General features: G+C 55.6%; 1 protein-coding gene across 2 annotated transcripts in view; it reads right to left on the bottom strand.

Moving 5' to 3' along the window:
* The window catches only part of C2CD2 (C2 calcium dependent domain containing 2), a 52382-nt gene that overhangs the window by 32673 nt on the left and 966 nt on the right, over positions 1–18743 (bottom strand). For both annotated transcript variants that reach the window (XM_047719718.1, XM_047719729.1), the window contains one exon: positions 11190–11288. In XM_047719718.1, coding sequence (XP_047575674.1) covers positions 11190–11288 — 99 coding nt within the window. Of the gene's footprint in view, positions 1–11189; positions 11289–18743 lie in introns of those variants that run through there.

Genomic DNA, 18743 nt, shown 5'->3' with positions numbered 1-18743 from the left:
CCAAAGATGTGGGGATAATTCAAAGACCGTATAAAATATTAAACACTGAGGAAATAATACAGCCTTAACAAAAATAGCATTATAAGGTGAGTCAGCTTAAGGACCTATAAGACAAAGAGAAGTAATTACACCAGGAATAAACCAGGCCACATTCCCGATAAAAATCACAAAGCATTTCAGAGAAAGCAGTTACCAAACAGAAATATCAAGTTTCTACCCCCGGACCCCTCTACAAGAGAGGACCTTCTAGAACGCAGGGTCACCCCTGCCCTGGCAGAAGGTGAGTGGCCCCCAGAGACGATGGGGAGCCAGGTGCCAGGTGCGCACCGGCTGGGAGGGGCGCGGTGGGGGGCGCCGGGCAGGTGGCCAGCGTGCCAGGCCGGGGCCAAGTCATCAGGAGGGAGGAGCGGAAGGCAGGAGGGACCCCCACCTTCCCAAGGGAACGCTGCCGGCTGTCACTTGGGAGGGAAAAGAAAATTCTTTAATTCTCTGGTGGATTTATCAGAATCTAAAATAAAATACCAAGTGGAAAGATTATCCAAATAGTTCCTTTATCCGGCCTGCTGTTTCCCCAAGTTCAGGCTAGGACATCTGCCCGCTTCTTCTTTCTCATCTCCAGCGAACTCCTTCCTTCCCACCCGCAACGGCCCGTCCAGAGCCTCCCCCGCCCCCCGCCCGGCCCCTCTGCCCCTCCCGAGGAGACTGGAGCCGGATGCTGGGCCCTCCCTGCATGCCCCCTGCGTCCATCCCCAGCATCCGTCCCCAGCATCCCCCCACCCCGTCGAAGGCTCTCGATGGCACAGACTGAGAAGGGAGAGCATCGCCTGCTCTCGGCCCTGGCAGAAACCGCCCCACACTCGTGTCCCCTGGCCTGGCAAGGTCGTGCAGAAGCTCGAGCTACGTGCGCAAGTTTACATATCTTCATCATGTTACCGTCTCTCCCGAGTTCACAAAAGGTTGGAACAAAAAAATGTTTGTATAAGAAATGTCGTCTATTCATTTAAAAATAAATGCTCTATAAACAGTCCTCTTAGGAGGAACGTATTTTCGTGCCAGATGAGTTACAAACACAAGTGACATGACACGGAGCGCGTTTGCTGTCCCCATCTCGACGGCCCAGGCCTCGCACGGCTCTGGGAAAAACACCAGAGGGTGACTGCTGGGTTCCCATTAGGTCTCTGGAACCTTCTGTCTCTACAAGCTGATTCGAATTTTCACAATATGTATAAAATCCCAGGGCTCCATCCATGCTCTTGAGCCAGAAGGAGGTGGTTTCTGTTGTGTCCAGTTCCACACAAAGCTTCCCCCAACCCCATCCCCGGATATGTAGCAGCCTGAGCCCATGATTAAGCACAAATAAATAAACAAGCGGTTTAGACTTAAAGGCTTTAAAACTTCTAGGATGCAAGACTCCGATGGCCATAGCCCCTATTCAGGTCCCATCAAGCACGGAAGTGGAGCACTAAAGACAGAGCACTTATGGTTCCCAATGTCCTGTCACCGAGAGCCGCTGGAGGGTCTTCCCACCCCCCGGCGTCCCGACCCGACCCCCTCCGTAGAACTGGCTGCACAGACGGACCGTTCCCCAGTCTCCCCGCAGCACTCAGTGGGTAGAATTGGCCACAACAGCTGTCTAGGGTTGCCCCAGCGTTGCAGCTCAGCCCAGCGAAACGCGGCTGGCACTGTGGCTCGGAGCCCGTTAAGGGACAGTGACGGCACCGAGCCTCGTCCTGGCTGGCCGCTGGCCCTGCCACCCTGGGAATAATAATGCTTCATTTGTCAAATGGACAAGAACAAAATGGAAAGGCTTTAAAAATAAGTAATCTTCTTTTAGCTGCATTAAGGTGTTATCCACAAGGGGGATTAAATTCTCTTGGCCCCAGTGAACGAGGGACAAGCTTATACCACCACACAGGGGACCCCACTTGGAGCTGCAGAAGGTGGGGGCCCCAAGGCGATGCACAGGAGACCATTCCAGCCGGTCAAGCCTCCCAAGGGACCAGGATGTCCAGGGCTGATGTCTGCCTAAACCCGGCCAACAGGGACAGACCCTGCTTGTGACCCAGAGTCCCCCCACCCCATCCCACACACACTGGTGTTTCTCAGGGTCCCTCCTGAGGTTTTCATAGTAGCTCCCCAGAACATGCCCATCACACAGAGCTGTTTAAATAGGGCTTTTCAACCCTCAGTGCTCTGGCTTCCCACGGAGGGACTCCGATACTGGTACCAGATTTTCAAAGTCAGGTAGAAATGGGATCTAGTATCTGCCATGGCACTGAGCTCTTCTCCAAGACAGATGTGAACCTCTGGGCCCAGAGCAGGACTCCAGGAAGACAACATCTGGGAGCATAAGGAGCGCCCGTGAAAAGAGCCAGCCACGAGCCCACCTGCTTCACGCTGGAGAGACTTTTTCCAAAGCAAACAGACAACTCTTCAGTCCCATAAACCATTTCAAAATCATGCCCATGGAAAGCTGAACTGTGCATCCCAGAGACACCGCCCTCCTCTCCACAGAGGAGAGCATCTACCGAGGACGGGCTTCATGGATGGAGGGGCCCCAGGGTGGAGACCCGGTCCACTCCTGCGGATCAAGACCGAAGGCCGGGACAGAAGGGTCACGGGGATGCGAAGACGAGCACACGTCACCGTCATCGTAAGCGGCGCAGATAGAACAGAGCGGGCCGTGGTTCATGTTCCTGTGCTCGCTCCAGCTTCAGGATGGAAGCTCCAGCAGTCACACACCCTCGCAAGTAGGTCTTATCTTGAAACTGTAGCCCTTTGTTTACACTTGGGGCCAAAGAACCAGCTTCCGTCCTAGGCAGTGCTGAGTTTGGCTAACACTTGCCAGAGAAAGGCCTAGATTGTCTTCCAATCTCGCCGCACTCCTTCCGTGTTCCTTTTCAAGTCAGCTCCTTGGACAGCTGACTCAGCTCCTTCTCTTGGAACCCTCTAAAGACCTGGAAATAGTTTAATTACTTCTGTCCCCAAAAGAACTAGGAACACAGCCATGAAAACGCATCGAAAGGGTTGAGGTCACCGAGTCTCTCTCCCTGTGATCATGCTTTATAACAGCCCGAGGGAAGAACTCCGAAACGACAGGGAAGGTATTATCTGTGCTCCCAACACTCCTGTCTAGACTGACCTCTGTAAATGCTCTTGAAGACAGCACCAAGCTAATACAAACGATCCTTTCTACTCCCGAACAGAGATGCAACTTGTTTTCAAAGATTTTATTTGTTTGTCAAAACCACAGTGAGATCCCACCTCACACCGGTCAGAATGGCTAAAAGTCAGGAAACGACAGATGCTGGCGAGGATGCGGAGAAAGGGGAGCCTCCTGCACTGTTGGTGGGAACGCAAGCTGGTGTGGCCACTCTGGAAAACAGCATGGAGGTTCCTCAAAATGTTGAAAATAGAACTACCCTATGACCCAGCAATTGCACTGCTGGGTATTTACCCTAAAGATACAAACGTAGTGATCCGAAGGGGCACGTGCTCCCAAATGTTTATAGCAGCAATGTCTACAATAGCCAAACTATGGAAAGAACCTAGATGTCCATCTACAGACGAATGGATAAAGAAGAAGTGGTATATATACACAATGGAATACTATGCAGCCATCAAAAGAAATGAAATCTTGCCATTTGCGACGACGTGGATGGAACTAGAGGGTATCATGCTTAGCGAAATAAGTCAATCGGAGAAAGACAACTATCATATGATCTCCCTGATATGAGGAAGTGGAGAGGCAGGGTGGGGGTCGTGGGGGGCAGGGAGGGAAAAAATGAAAAAAGATGGAATCAGGAGGGAGACAAAGCATAAGAGACCCTTAATCTCAGGAAGCAAACTGGGGGCTGCTGGGCGGAAGGATAGGGTGGCCGATGATTCACAGACCTGAATCCCTGAAGCAAATAATACATTGTATGTTAATAAAAAAAGAAAAATATTTTATTTGTTTGCGTATTTGTTTAGAGAGTGTGGGCAGGGGGAGGGGCAGTGGGAGAGAGAATCTTGAGCAGACTCTGTAATGACCACAGAGCCTCATGCAGGGCTCGATCTCATGACCCTGAGATCACGACCTGAGCCAAAATCAAGAGTCAAAGCTTAACCGAATGAGCCACCCAGGCACCCCAAGACTCAGTTTCAAAGGTAAAATGCATTACGGCTAGATGCAATCCGAACATCTATGAAATTAATCCTGTTGGCCCCGGAAAAGATGAAAAATACTAGAAAAAAGACTGCGGTGCGGCCCAACCGAGGAATGCTGGGTCAATGCTCTGCTTTACAGTACACGCCATGGACCACACGGGCTCCGACATCCCTCCGTGGCAACACTCCCCAACACCCCTCTTGTCAGGACACTTGAAATGAACAGGAAGCGTTTCCAGTAATGCTGCTCTCCCAAGGGGGACGGCTACCGGGGAATGTGGTTTACTGCCGGCATTTTGGGCTCAAAGGTCTATCTGTGAACATGGCATTCTCTTCCATCAACCCTATGTAAGAAAGACACATAACGGGACATTTCCTTTAAACTGAAGGCAGGAGGGAACAGGGTCCTCTCCAGGCTGCCTGTTAGTGCTCCTGGCATGGGGTCCCGTCACTCTGTCACACCCACCCCCGAATGCTACTGCTTCGTAGCTCGACACACAAAACTCCAGCTTGTCTATGGGTCCTTTACCCATCTTCTCCGGGCGACGTCAGGCTGCACCCCACGGCTGACTCAGCCCGGAATTCAGTCCAGCAACCCGGACAGGCATCATCGCTCCCGCCCTGGGGTGGCATCCACGCTGGGTCTCAGAGGGCAGAGCCTCCAAGGAGAAACCGCCCACTGCCTTTGGATAGACCCCGGTACAAAACAATTTCACAACCTGTTAGCATTTTAATAAATACCAGGCTAATGGGACACCTGGAATTTCAAGTCATGCAAAGAAAAAAAATGTCAAACGCGCATCCCATTTGCAACTAGAGAGACAAACACAGGTGACCTGGAATCAGGCGACCCTTGCAGACCAAGGGGGCCGGGTGAGGTCTGGGGTGGGGGGACACGGGAGACCCCAGCCACTTTCAGAGTCTATTTCAGCACACAAGCATGTCCCAGCCTTTGTCAGTCACACACAGAACTCGAGCTGTGCGCTGCCCCGACGGACAGCAGAACCAGGTTCTGGGGGAAATTTCACGCCATCATCCAAGTTCTGTTTGCTGCTGTGGTTTTCCAGAAGCAAAGGTGGGTTCAGGCCTCCCATGCGCGTCCCTCTTCTCCGCTGTCTATTCCGTGGTCGGGTGGGGTGGGGAGCACAGAGGATGGAAGGACACGGACATGAGGAAGAGAGGTCACAGCACTGGCGGTGGTGTCCCAGGCTCCAGCGTGTGTCCTGAGGCTGACTGGCCTGACCCAAGCCTCTGCCGCTGAGTAGCTCTCGGCCAAGTGACTTAGCCTCTGTTCGCCTCAGTCTCTCCGTCTGTACGCTGGGTGTGATGCTCGTATGGTGAACACGGACGAGAAGAGACAAGGCCCGTGGCTGCTCGCATGACTGCTCGCTGAGGCCCGGGCTGGCCCTCGTTCTCCCCACAACCATGCCAGGGAGGGACACACGCTGAGCAGACACCCAGCCTCCGGCTCCGAGGGAGAGGGTAATGCCCAGACATGCCCAGATCCAGCCAGTGTCTCCCCGGATTCCGAGCCAGGCCCTTCTCCGTGCAGGGTGGGTTATTACGTGTGTTTAAAACTGTGACCTGTAGGTGATCGTTATACCACGAGAAGCCTCTCTTTACTTAGCAGAGGAACTACAGATGGAGATAATGACCGCTTTCCCCAAGACACCTGGCCTCCCCCCTGAGACACCCAACATCATTCCCCATCTCCAGTGCGCCAGGCAGGACCCGTTCCACCGGCAAGCTTTCCGAAGCAACGCCGCGTCCAAGGAGACACACCGTGCTCCCTAAAGGAAATGCACGGCCTTCTCAGCGGGGGTCCCAGCGCAACCCCCAAAACCCTGCTTCAGACGGGGTGAGTCCCCACGTGCTCCTTGCACACCTCTCGTCTCCATGCAACCAAGCGTGCAGTTTCTGAACCCACATCCATGCCGTGATCAGGCTCCTGGGACGCCCTATGGAGCAAGGGCTCGCTCTCAGTCCAACTGCGACACAGAGACAGAGGCCTGCCTTTTCTGGGTCAGACGTTCCACAGCGAGCCTCTCCCGGGACGTGCAGAAAGAGAACGTGGGTAGAAACTCGTTGCTCTTGTGTAAGAGGGTAATTACAGTCTGGGAGGAAGGAATCCATTCAGAGCAGGTTGTGACTGGAAGAGAAGGCAGAGGAGCCCCTGGAGAGAAGCGTAAAGGTGACAGCTTCAGTGCACAGTGTCGCACTGGGAATTCCCGGGTCCTGCCTCCCGCCTGGGCCAGCTGTGCCCACAAACATGGAGGCCAGGTGACAGGGATGAGTCCAGTCTATGCCCGAGAGGATGTCCTGTGGGACAAGCACGGACTCCCCACAGGGAAATCCACGACCCACAACACCTGCTTGGGGTCAGTAATGGGGCTTCGTCCCCAGTTTCGGGTTCACGGCTCCTAACACCAGTGGATCGCCCAAAGGATAAGGGTTTTCTGTGTGCTAAGGAGATGACTGGTGGTTGGGGGCTGTGTATGCTTCAGGATGGGGGCTGTTACCCCCACTCCAGCCATGATGTCGGGGGGGTGGCGGTTGGAACTCTCAGGCCCACCCCTGGCCTCCAGGGAGGGGAGAGGGGCTAGAGATTGAGTTCAACCACCAAAGCCAGTCATTTACCCAACCTGGGTCATGAAAGCTCCGTAAAACCCCCCAAGCAGGGGCACTGGGGTGGTTCCCTGGATTAAGCCTCTTGCCTTCGGCTCAGGTCATGGTCCCAGGGTCCTGGGATCGAGCCCCGCATCAGGCTCTCTGCTCAGCGGGGAGCCTGCTTCCCCCCAACCCCCCACCTCTCTGCCTGCTTGTGATCTCTCTGTCAAACAAATAAATAAAATCTTTAAAAAAAAACCAAACAAACAAGCAGCGGCGTTTGCAGAGCTCCTGGGATGGTCTAGGCAAGGAGGTGCCCGTAGCTCCGGGCCCCTCCCCCACACCCCACCGGAGGCCCCTCCCACACCCCACCGGAGGCCTCCCCCACACCCCACCGGAGGCCCCTCCCCCACACCCCACCGGAGGCCCCTCCCCCACACCCCACCGGAGGCCCCTCCCCCACACCCCACCGGAGGCCCCTCCCCCACACCCCACCGGAGGCCCCTCCCACACCCCACCGGAGGCCCCTCCCCCACACCCCACCTGAGGCCCCTCCCCCACACCCCACCGGAGGCCCCTCCCCCACACCCCACCGGAGGCCCCTCCCCCCACCCGCCTATTCTTGACTTGTTTCCTGTATCACAAACCAGTAATAGGAAATAAGTGTTTTCCTGGTTCCTTGACTTGTCCCAGCCTGAGACCCAACCTGAGGAGGGGCGGACACTGACGTCACGGCCGGTGGGTCTGAAGACCAGGGGGTCCGGCCTTGGGGCTGGCATCTGAAGGGGGGGCAGTCGTGTGGGGCTGTGCCCTCAGCCTGCGGGGTCTGCACTGCCTCTGGGGGGTCGGTGGCAGGACAGATAGGAGTTCGCGAACCCCCAGTGGGCATCCAGCGAGTTGGGAAGGAGCACTGGAAGGAGAAGCCCACCCCGCTGCTGTCAGTGCGCCCCAAGGCCACGGTGCTCCGACCGAGCTACGGCTGGACAGGCCGTGCGTCCGGCCCCCATCATGGGCTCTGCCACCTCACGCTGCTCCAAGCGATGAAGAGCTTGCTCTCCAAGCAGGACGTGGGGGTGGGGGTCGCTGAGTGATCAGATGTCTGCCAAGACCATGACTAGGCACATGGTGGTCTTCAAGGGTAGCAGGAGAAGGTCAAGTTCAGGGCACCCGGAGAGCAGGGCAGGCCCGCGGGGAGACGACACTGAACTCGAGTCAGGAGGGTGAGCACAAGGGGCGACCAGGATCCCCATTCCCATCTAGGTGACGGGACTGTGTACTCCAGCACACGGTGGGGCTCATCATTAGCTCAAGTGCCAGTCACACGTCCCTTGTCAGGGCTGAGTCAGGGACATGAGAAAGATAGAGGCTGATGGTATGGAGCGCGCTGAGGAAGGGAGGGGGCCGTCCTCGAACCACGCATCTGTATTTCTTTATAACCTTTGCTGGTGGCCCTGAGTGCAATTACAGATTTTCCCCCTCCAGCACTCTGCAGAGCACAACAGGACAGAGCAGAGAGAGGGTTCAACGTGCCTGAAACCCGGGCAGGGCAGTGGTTAGAGCCTAAGAGGAGGAGGACCTGGTTGCTGGAAGCGTCCTGCCCGACACAGCGGTTCCAGAACACGAGGTCCTAGAGCAACAGTAGAGAGATCCCGTGGCGTGTGCCCCCCTCCTCTGATGCCCACAGACGTTAACACCCGGCACCCCCCACCTGGGGACACACTGCAAGAGAAACTCTGATTCACCCGGGGTTGATCCCTTTACAAAATAGCGCTTTCGCGTGCTGTGCTCAGCCAAGATGCCCGGCCGTGAGTAGAGAAGGTGGTGGCGGGACCCAAGGACTTGGGGGCGTCCTACACCCAACTTCTCAGGAGCTATGGGTGTGCGGAGGCCACGGGCTGGTAAGTACAGTGGCACTCACCACCACCACCCCGCCCCCGGGACCTGCTCTCCCACACCCCTGGCCGGGGAGCAGGGGCCTGACACCCGACGGGGACACCACTACCCACAGCCGGGAAAAGGCAATGACAAGCCCCCATTTCCCATTTGGCCAAGGAGACATAAAAGTCAAGAACAATGAAGAAACTGGTAAAACGAAACACGCCCCACGTGCGCTGTGCCATTTGTCTGTGGGACATGAGGAGCTCGAGCATCCGCCATGGGCCGCGGGCGGTGGGCCCTTCCGGGGGGAGCGGAGGAAGGACGCTCCGTGCAGGGGGCCAGGGCGGACGGCGGCCTCGTGCTCAACTTTTACATGAGCAAACACCGCTTCCGTAATTGTCTTCAGATAAACACAATTTCACCAGTCCCTACGTAAAGTTGCTTTTCCAGCGCGAAATATCAAGACCTTGAAAAACAGCCCCTTCCTACGTCTACCTGTCAGCTCCCCCGTCTACACCTCTGGGCCTCGGAAACTGCAGCAGAGTCAGAAACACCAAACAGCAAGTGCCCACCACAGCGGGACTCGGTCCTGATCGGTCAAAAAGAGACAGGGGGCTCGCTGCACCCAGAGGCACTTCCCAGGCCGCGGGGTGGGGTGCCAATTGCCCTCGGCTCCCCAGTATTGTAGAAGCCCCGGGCCACCTGCTGGCCCAGCGCCGTCCAGCCCTAATGCGCCTTGCTGGTCTCGGCATCCTGAGCTATACCAGCCTAGGGTCTCTGGTACCCCAATACCTTCTAGAGACGTCCCCACACTTGTTACAGGCGTAACACAGCACAAGGCTCCAGTACTGGCAAGGAGGTGGGGAAGGAGAGCCCTCCTAGGCCGCTGGGGCCCAGTGGACGGGGAGCAGTGCCCTGCTGACCCATTCTGGGACAGCTGGGCACTCTGCAGCGGGCACATCTGCAGCCTCGCAGCCACGGCTGCCCCGGATCCACTCCCCTGCTCGTGCCTGAGGAGGCGGGGAGAGTAAGCAGGCGCGTTCACGGCAGCCTCGCTGCTCTGCTGGGAAAGAGAGGGCAGCTCAGCCTCGCTGCTCTGCTGGGAAAGAGAGGGCAGCTCCCCTGTCCATCCGTGGGGGATGAAGACAGAAGCTCTGGTCCCTCCAGGGCCCTGAGCTGTAGTTCAAGTGAAGGAACCAGGCTAACGCTATGTTAGTGGGGACGGGGAGCAGAATCGGTGGGGCGGGGATCAGGGCGGGAGTGCTTTCTTTCTCCAGCAGGTGTGCCTCCCTCCCCGCCCCTGCCCCCATCAGCTAAAGGGCCCTTTAGCACAAGGGACCCGACAGCAAAACAGAGGCAGGTACAAGGGCAAGCCTTGTATTTCCGAGGAGGTTTCTTAGGAGTTTTTACAGATACTTTCCATTAAAAAAATCTTATAAACTATTCACGGTATTTGACCAGTCTAATAAGTAATCCCAGCCTGTGAATAACCACAGACTCCAAAACGAACTCGACATGGCATCTGGATGCTTTGGACCTAGGTGTCAGGGGCGCCTGGGGGGCTCAGTGGCTTAAAGCCTCTGCCTTCGGCTCAGGTCCTGATTCAGGGTCCTGGGATCAAGCCCCGCATCGGGCTCTCTGCTCAGTGGGGAACCTCCTTCTCCCTCTCCCTCTGCCCCTCCCCACTGCTCATTCCCTCTCTTGCGCTCTCTCTCAGATAAAAGCTTTAAAAACCATCCAGTGTCTCATATATCTACACACACACACATATATGCATTTCTGGGGACACAATTCATGTATCATTTAATTTGCCCATTTAAACTGTATAATTCAGTGTTTTTTTCTTTAAGATTTATATGTTTATTTGTGGGAGAGAGAGAGCGAGGAGCAGAGGGAGAGAGAGAGAAACTCAAGCAGACTCCCTGCTGAGCACGGAGCCCAAAGCGGGGCTCGATCCCAGGACTCTGAGAGCATGACCTGAGCTGAAATCGAGAGTTGGACCCTTAACGGACCGGGCCGCCCAAGCGCCCCCAAGTCAATGGTTGTTAACACATTTCTGGCTTGTACAACCATCATCCACGACTCTGAGAATCTTATCATCACCCCCCAAAGTCAACCCCCCCACGGGCAGTCCCTCGGCAGCCCCCCCCCACCCCAGGGCTCGGCGACCCTCAATCTCCTTCCTGTCTCTATCAACGTAGCCACCCTGGACAGGCCACGTAAACGAAGCCACTCAAAGACGTGCCTTCCGTGACTGGCCTCTCCTACTCCGCGCTGTGTCTTCAAGGCCCGTGCACGTGGCACATGCCGGCCTCTCCTTCCTTCTCAAGGCCAAATGCCATCCCAGCGTGTGGACCTGCCACATTTTATTTACCCATCCACCAGCTATAGACCACCCTTAATTTTGTTTTTCGTTTTTTGGGGGTTTTAGGTTTTTAAGGTGTCCACATTTTCAATAATCCCAAAACAGAATAACCTCCCCGCTCCCCCCAGCTCAGCTTTAAATTCACTTCCTCGGTGGGAAAGGGCCCCGGGGGCGACCGCACCCAGCTCACCTTCTCCTGGGTGGACCTGGCCAGGCTGGAGACGCCCTGCACTGCGAGCTCCAGAGGCTGCTGGAGCGGGTCCTCCTCGAAGGACAGGAGCAGCGGGCCCTAGAACAGAAGGAAAGGCATGGTGAGGGCACGCCAGCATGATTATACACCAGGGAGAAAGTTCTGGAAACCTGGGAACTGGGAATCTGACCCCTTTCTGTTAACTCTGCCTCCAGCAGCAGCCGCGCTCACATAGCACGACAGCCCCGCACCTGAGAACCCGCACACGACATAACGCGTCCGGGGCTGGGATCAGTTACCATTGCAGGTCAGAAGCAAGGAACACACGACTAATCCGGAGATGTGTCCGTAAGGACCGCAGAGGGGGTTCTGAAAGCTCACGTTTACAAGGGGCAGGGTGCTGGGTGTGGCTCTGCGGGTCCACCCCGCTATCTGGCCGAGCCCAGCAAGGTCAAGGGCTCTGTCCTCTGCTTCTTCCGAGAAAAGCCAGCTCTCTCTCTGGTTTTAGGGTCAACTCTCCCTGCTCCACATGGTGCACCCCCCCAGGGGCCGGCCACCTCTCCTAAAGATCCACCAGCTGCTGGCTGTGCCCCAGGAGCGGGTTCTCGAGCCCCGGCTTCACAGACCTTCATGGCTGCCGGGCTCCCACCACCCAAGGTCTCCTGGGTCCACTCAGCAACTACAAGCCACGACCGAGAGGGCAGGAGAATAAAATGGTACGAAATGGCACCAAAGCTCTTTTGGCAAGCCGTGGAGTTACCCTGAGGCTTTTTCTTAAGAATTCCCAATGACCCAGAGTGAACCGAAAAGACCCAGAACATTGTCACTTAGACGCGTCCAACCGCGCCCAGCTTTAACATCTATCTCACCCCCTAAAAATCATCAGGGAGGAATTAAATCTACTTCTCAAGAGGGATGAGGTCACCGTCCGGCCTGCTGCACAGACACTGTCCTCGGCTGGAGCAGTGCGAGTGGCCGGCCAGGGGCGGGGCGTGCCTCAGGCTCGGGGAGGGGAAGGGTGGGAGGCCGTGCTGGGCAGGGGCGGGCAGGGGTGGTCTCAGCTGCCTGGGCTGCCTGGAGGAGCCGCTGTGGGTGGAGCACGCCTCAAGCACCCTACACCAACCCCCACCCCACCCACCCACCCGAGGATGGGTGGATACACTCTCGATGCTCCTCCCTCTGACACCTTATAAGCTAAAACCCAGAAAAGATTCTGCTGGGACACGAACGTCAAGGAGTGGGTACCCCAAGGAAATGAATTTTTAGATTAAAATAAAGACCCAGAGGTTCCCTGGGTCCCTTCCAAAGGGCCTGGTCCTTGGGTTGCAGGAAACCCAGGGCTCAGATGGGACACAAGCTTGGACCTGTCACACTCTGTCCAAGTGCGGATGCCACCTCACTTTAGCCCAGAGCAGGACTTTACGCACACAGTCGCTGGGAAAGCACGAAGAAAAGAAAAGCACACGGAGAGGAGGATGAGCCCTCCCCCATCCAAGACCGCAGAACCCCCATCACCCCCTGTGCAGAACAGGTGCGTGGACACAGACGACCCAGTGGACCAGATCCGCACAGAGAAACATCGTGGATAACAAACGCGGCATCCCAAATCATTGGATTAAAAAAAAAAATGGATTAAAAAAATCAGGATGTGGGAGGAACCCCGAAGAAATACAAACAAACAAATGAAACTAAGCGCATTACCCATGATGCCATCACTCCCCGAAGGGTGGGAAAACACAGATCTAACCGGAGGAGCTCGGGAAGACGACATCCTGACTGCATAAATGCGTACCCTGGTCCGTCAGCCTGTGTCTCACAGGGGAGCAGGTTAGCAAGGCAGAAACTGCTGTATGTGTCTCGGAGAACTGACCAATAAGTCAGTATGTCAGAGACAGGAATGACCAGACGCCTGCCGCTTGGACAGGGAGGATACAAATGAGGAGAGGAAAGTGGACGGAATTCTGCTGCTGAACCAGAACATGAGGCATCAGCCTCCAGACAGACAGAAAGGGACAGAGCAACAGAAATGAGCCTGTGAGCTGCTGGCAGACACAGCCACACCTCCTACGTCTGTCCACCAGAAGGGTCTAGAAGCCATGAGACCCTGACAGTAATAGGCACGTCGGATGCCCAGACCTTGGCTTCCAAACACTTCTCCAGTAAAAGGCATCAGCGCTGCTCCAGGAAGTGGCTGAACCCGGGCAGGAAGAGCGGAGAATGAAAAATACGAGATGAGTCTAGAACAAACATCTTGTGGGATCATGAAGAAGGGAAGTGCTAAGTCGATGTCTGTTTGTGTATCTTGAAGGCAGAACACAAGAGGCTACCGTGAAAGGCCCTACCGGCCAACACAAGAGCAATTCCACCAACCACGCAAGTGGCCGTGGTGTCAGATTATAGACCACAGAATAAAATAATCCCCGAGAGTCCACACGGACGCAAGTCATCAAGGGCAGGGAAGAGAAGTGGTAGCTCTTTCTCGAAGGAGAATTGCAAGGAATCCATGTGGGAGAGAAGGAAACAGAACCATCGTCCAGCAGACCAGATACCCGATGGGGCCAAAATCAATCAGCAGAAGACTGACAAGTAGCAGATCTGTAACAGTCTCAAAGGAGCTCCCCAGGAGAGCTGTTCACCACCAAGGGGAGGACAGAAGAAGAGACACAGGTATATGGAAGAAAACCCAGCAGACACCATCCTCACCAGGGGATCAAGGCCAAGGCCTCTGCCGTGACTACTCTGACGTCACAAAGCCCATGCTACGGGACGTTAATAGGGGCACATCATTTCTGTGGTTTGTATAACCACAGTCCAACCCTGTGTAAACACCAAATTGAGGGACGTTTGGCAAATAACCATCAGTCCTCTTCCAAGCTGTCAATTTGTGAAACACAAGGGAAGACTAGGGAACTATGACAAGACTTCGCACGACCCGGAGAAGCCCCAGCTCCGTGCCTGCGGGACCTGCTGGGATCCGGGAAGGATACAAGGACACTGGCAGACCAGGTGAACTTCAAGTCAGGCCTTCAGTTTCAAGGCTTTGTGCCAACTGTTAATTTCTTACACTGTCGCGTTGTTAATCACTGCACGAGGAAGTACGGGACATTGTGCCCATGTCAAGGTCTTGGCTGCGGTTCTGTAAGGCTGGGTGAGGAATGTATGGAAACTCTGAATTATTTTTGCAACTTTTCTCTGTATCTAAAAGCAATAAAAAAATAAAAAGTTGGTTTTTTTTTAAGTTGCTTTTTCTTTCTTTCTTTTTTTTTTTTTAAGGGAGACTTTACAAGAAAACAGCCCACCTTTATTGGCTACTTGCTAATACCCCCCACACAGACCTCAACCCCCTCCCAGCAGATTCGGTTTTCCAGACTGATCCCAAAGGCACCGTCTTTCTGCAGATGAAGCACAGAGAGGTCAGGGCTCGCCCAAGGTCACACAGAGGTGCCTCCCAGCTGCGGCGGTGCAAACGCTGCTCTATCGAGCTGCGAGCTGCGTGTGAGAAGTCCCCTCCCTCCTCAGCAGCCCACGACCTGGCCGATGCGAATGGAAGTTAGCTTTGGCTGCATTTTCGTCGACGTTAACACTACACCCACTCTTCCTTCCCCTCGATTCCTGTCTCTTTGGGAGAATGGGTGAGGGCATGGAGCCGAGTCCCGGGTTTTCATATGGGCAATTTGCAAAGTCATCAGGGAGCCTCCTTGACTGTTGATTCTTTAGAAGGGAAAAACAAAGCACCTTAAACAGCTCGTCGTGCCCAGGCTTGGCCGGCTCCCAAGCAGGGAAGGCCTATGTCCAGATGGGGTGATCCACATCGTCACCATTCCTCCCCGTCTGGTGACAAGTTCCTGCCAGGGCCTGTCATTCAGCCCCTGGCCACCGCCGGCTCCAAGCCAGCCTTGCGCTGGGCACCAAGGAGGCTGCACCTGGACAGACAGGGTTCTGGGCTGGCCCCCGATCCCAGGAGCTGATGAGGACACAAGGTACGGGGACCAGGACAGGTGGCCGGGGGCTGGGGGACAGCATCCTCTTGGATGGGAGGATGGCGGGGGGACCTCTGCACTGAGACCAGAAGGTTTACAGAAGTCAAAGAAGGAGGAAGGTTAATTAAGTGTTCAAGACGAAAAGAATGATCTAGGCACAGGCCCCACATGGGAGAGAGCCCTGAATGTTTGAGCAGCAGACAGGCTATCCGTTAGGGGGTGGGGCAGGTCCACAGCCCTGACCCAATGTCACCTTCATGCTGACCTCCTGTGTCGTGTCCCCTGACGCTGCTCAAGGAGCTCAGACCTTTGTGTCACTCAGAGCTCGCAGTGAGATAGAAAAACTGTGAAGTCTTGTTGCTGTTTACTTTTGAAAATGTCAAAGCTCATATAAAAGTCAGAGCTATTAATAATACGTTTTAAGTTCACACGGCGTCTTTTTTTTTTTACGAAGACTACAAATGGTCCCACAGTCTTGGTCATTTGCATTGAGAACATTCCTCTGAAAAAATCCTCGGGCAAATGACTAAAGCAACAAATAGCTCTGGTGACCCTCCTAACTGAGGTCCTCTGCAGAGCTGGGCGGGCCTTTTCTAGATGGTCCGAAGCCCCAGCCACGGGACACAGCCCTCGCCCTGTGGCTAGTGCTCCCCACAGGTGGCCCAGCAGCATCAGCCATGAGAGGGGCTGCCTGTCCACAAGCACCCTGGCTTCCAGAGCCTTCCAGGTGGGTGTTGGGGGGGGCGCCATGGCTGGGGTAACCAACGATCACCAAAGGAAGGGGGCACGTCCAGGCTGGTAACTGGGGCAGCCCTGGGAGCGCTCCATTCTCTGTGTCTGAACTGGCCACCAGGTGAACGGAAATTCAGTGTCCATGACACCAGAGCAGAGACGTCACAGGGTGGGAGGGACCCTGCTTGACTGGTGGCTGGCTGAGGAACAGGTGTGCACCAAGGGGCTTCTCACGGGTGAGAAGCTACTCGGGAAGCGTGTGAAGACCACGGCATGGTCCCTACACTCTGCCAACCTACCGCGTCCAAACGGGCAGTGGGGGAGCGTGTGGATTTTCTCAAGGCTCTCCGGGCAGCTCGCCTGGGCTCCCGGCACACCTGACATCAGCCTGACCGGCCAGCACAGCAACAACAGTTTCCCCTCGTCCCTCCCCATATCACCACCCTGTCTAGTTTACAAAGGCGTCTGCAGTGAGGGCTGGAGCCCCAGCGGCCTGTCTGACCCAGGCAGCCTACACTGCCACGGTCAATGGTCAGCCAGGGTCAAAGGAGAGCGCCCATGATCGATCAGCCGTCAGATGCCGGGAGACGCCAGCCCGGTTGCTAGGACGGCAGGTTCAACAATGGCGCCCTCTCACCCCTTCCCGCTGTGTCTCAATGAACGCAGCATTTGGGTCTCAAAGTTGAACTTGCCGTCCACGGGGGAATGTGACAACAGATGTTTGTACAGGAGTTTTGGGGTCCTTCTATTCTTAAAATTCAAGGCCAGAGCAGGGCTTCATTTGGGAGGAGGTCCCGTCTCCCAGGGCAGGGCAGGGCAGGGCAGGGGCGGGCGGGCAAGAGCCACTAAGCTTTTGCTCTCCAGAGGCGAGCAGGCCCGGAGGGTCAACCCTAATCGGGGATTAGTGGGAGTCATTGGGAATGGAGCTGGAGGACAACAAAGAGAAACTCCCGCAGGGCTGGCGGCCGGGGCCGGGACACCCACTCACGCCACCTCACCCAGTGTGGCGACAGAGGTGGCCTGAGACAGGACAGACTATGCCGAGTCACCTATCCAGATCCTATCTGTCTGCAAAACCTGTCATTTGATTACAAATCAAGCAACACTTTCGGGCACCGGGGAGGGAAGAGGGACACCGCATGTGTGTGCGCGCACACACACACACACACAACCAGTCTCCCCCCTGGGCAACACAATCACAACCAGCCTGCGTCCTCTCAAAACCATGAGAGAAGACTCAGCACATTTTCAGCGCGACACGCAGCCCTTATTACCCCTTCCAGGCAGGAGTCTGGGACGACTGACGTCCGAGACTGCAGGGCAGGGTCAGCAGCAAGGAGAGGAGAGAGCACACGAGCCAGTCTCCGTCTCCCCGAACACACAGTCCCTCCTGCTCCCACACAAAGAGGCAGATGAATTGGGCAAAAGCTCCAGGCATCTTTTTGGTGTTCTCCGCTTTACCGGACTGAGCAAAGACAAATTCCAGGGCACAGCGTTCCTCCTTTCTTCCTCAGCATGTCAGGTGGATGGGTCATCGGGAAGCACCCTGTCTAAGGCAATCCCGTTTTCTGAAGCCGATCAAGAAATGTCGGGGGCGCGAAGCAACACGATGAGAGCAGGACTACGCTACAGCTGGCCGCGAACGCTTCTACAGATCCCTCCGCCCGTCCTTGCTCCAACCCCGCGGAGAACTGGGACGAGGCTCCCACCTGTTCACACCACCAGCCCAAAGGAAACTCAGCCACAGAGCCCAGGCCCGTGACACCAGGTCAGTTAGGGAGCTGCCTGTGGAAACAAATCTGTGTTTGCTCACATGTGTGAGGTCCCCTGGCTTTAGGTCTCCCCCTAGAGATGGGGTGGTTCTGGGGCGCCTGGCTGGCTCACTGGGTAGAGCACACGACGCTTGATCTCCGGGTTGTGAGTTCGAGCCCCACGCTGGGGCTTCAAAGAGGGGCTTGGGGGAGAGATGGGGCGGTTTCCCTGAATGGGACATGTCCCGCTCTGGACAGCTGGGCACAGACTCTGGGCATCAAGATGGATGGCAGTCAACTGCCCCTGAAGGCTCTTTTCACCCAAAAGGTATAGTGAATTTTTTCAGTAGTTCAGAATACGGTCTTTTGAGCTGATGAGTTTATACTCACTGACACTCAAAGATTTTGTTTTTTTCAATCCATGGCCATGTGAGTCAAGACCATGGCGCAAAGACCAGCAGCGGGCTGGCTACGGAGTATTTCTGAGGGCCAGGGGTCCAGACGTGCTTTTTTTTTTTTTTTTAATATTTTATTTATTTATTTGACAGAGAGATCACAAGTAGGCAGAGAGGCAGGCAGAGAGAGAGGAGAAAGCAGACTCCCTGCCGAGCAGAGAGCCCGATGCGGGGCTCGATCCCAGGACCCTGAGACCATGACCTGAGCCGAAGGCAGAGGCTTTACCCACTGAGCCCCCCAGGCGCCCCTCCAGACATACTTTTAAAGCGAATGGCCACAGGCTTCTCCACGGAGCCTCGCAGGCATGTGGAGGCACGCGAAGGCAAAGGCGGCGGGCGGGGACTTCCCCAAACACACCAGGCCTTCATCCCTCTCGGGAATGCCCAGATATTGCAGATACCAGGAGCTTGTCATGAAATGAAGAGGTCTTAAAAGTAAAAACAAGTCACCAAGGGACGAACCGTGGAAGAAAGCACCTCAGGAGACCGGCAGCAGAGCGAGGCAGTGAGCCCCCCAGCCTGGAGGCAGGAAACAGCGGAGTTCAGAGCCGGCTCTGCTACCCTCAGGCCATGTGACCTTGGGCAGGTCAGCTAACCTATCTAGGCCTCAGTCCCCCCACCTGTGAAATGTGGATG

The sequence above is a fragment of the Lutra lutra genome, chromosome 1 (assembly GCF_902655055.1).
Source record: "Lutra lutra chromosome 1, mLutLut1.2, whole genome shotgun sequence".
Taxonomy (NCBI): Eukaryota; Metazoa; Chordata; class Mammalia; order Carnivora; family Mustelidae; genus Lutra; species Lutra lutra.
The sequence above is the reverse complement of the archived record's forward strand: the minus strand, read 5'-3'. Positions and strand labels throughout refer to the sequence as shown.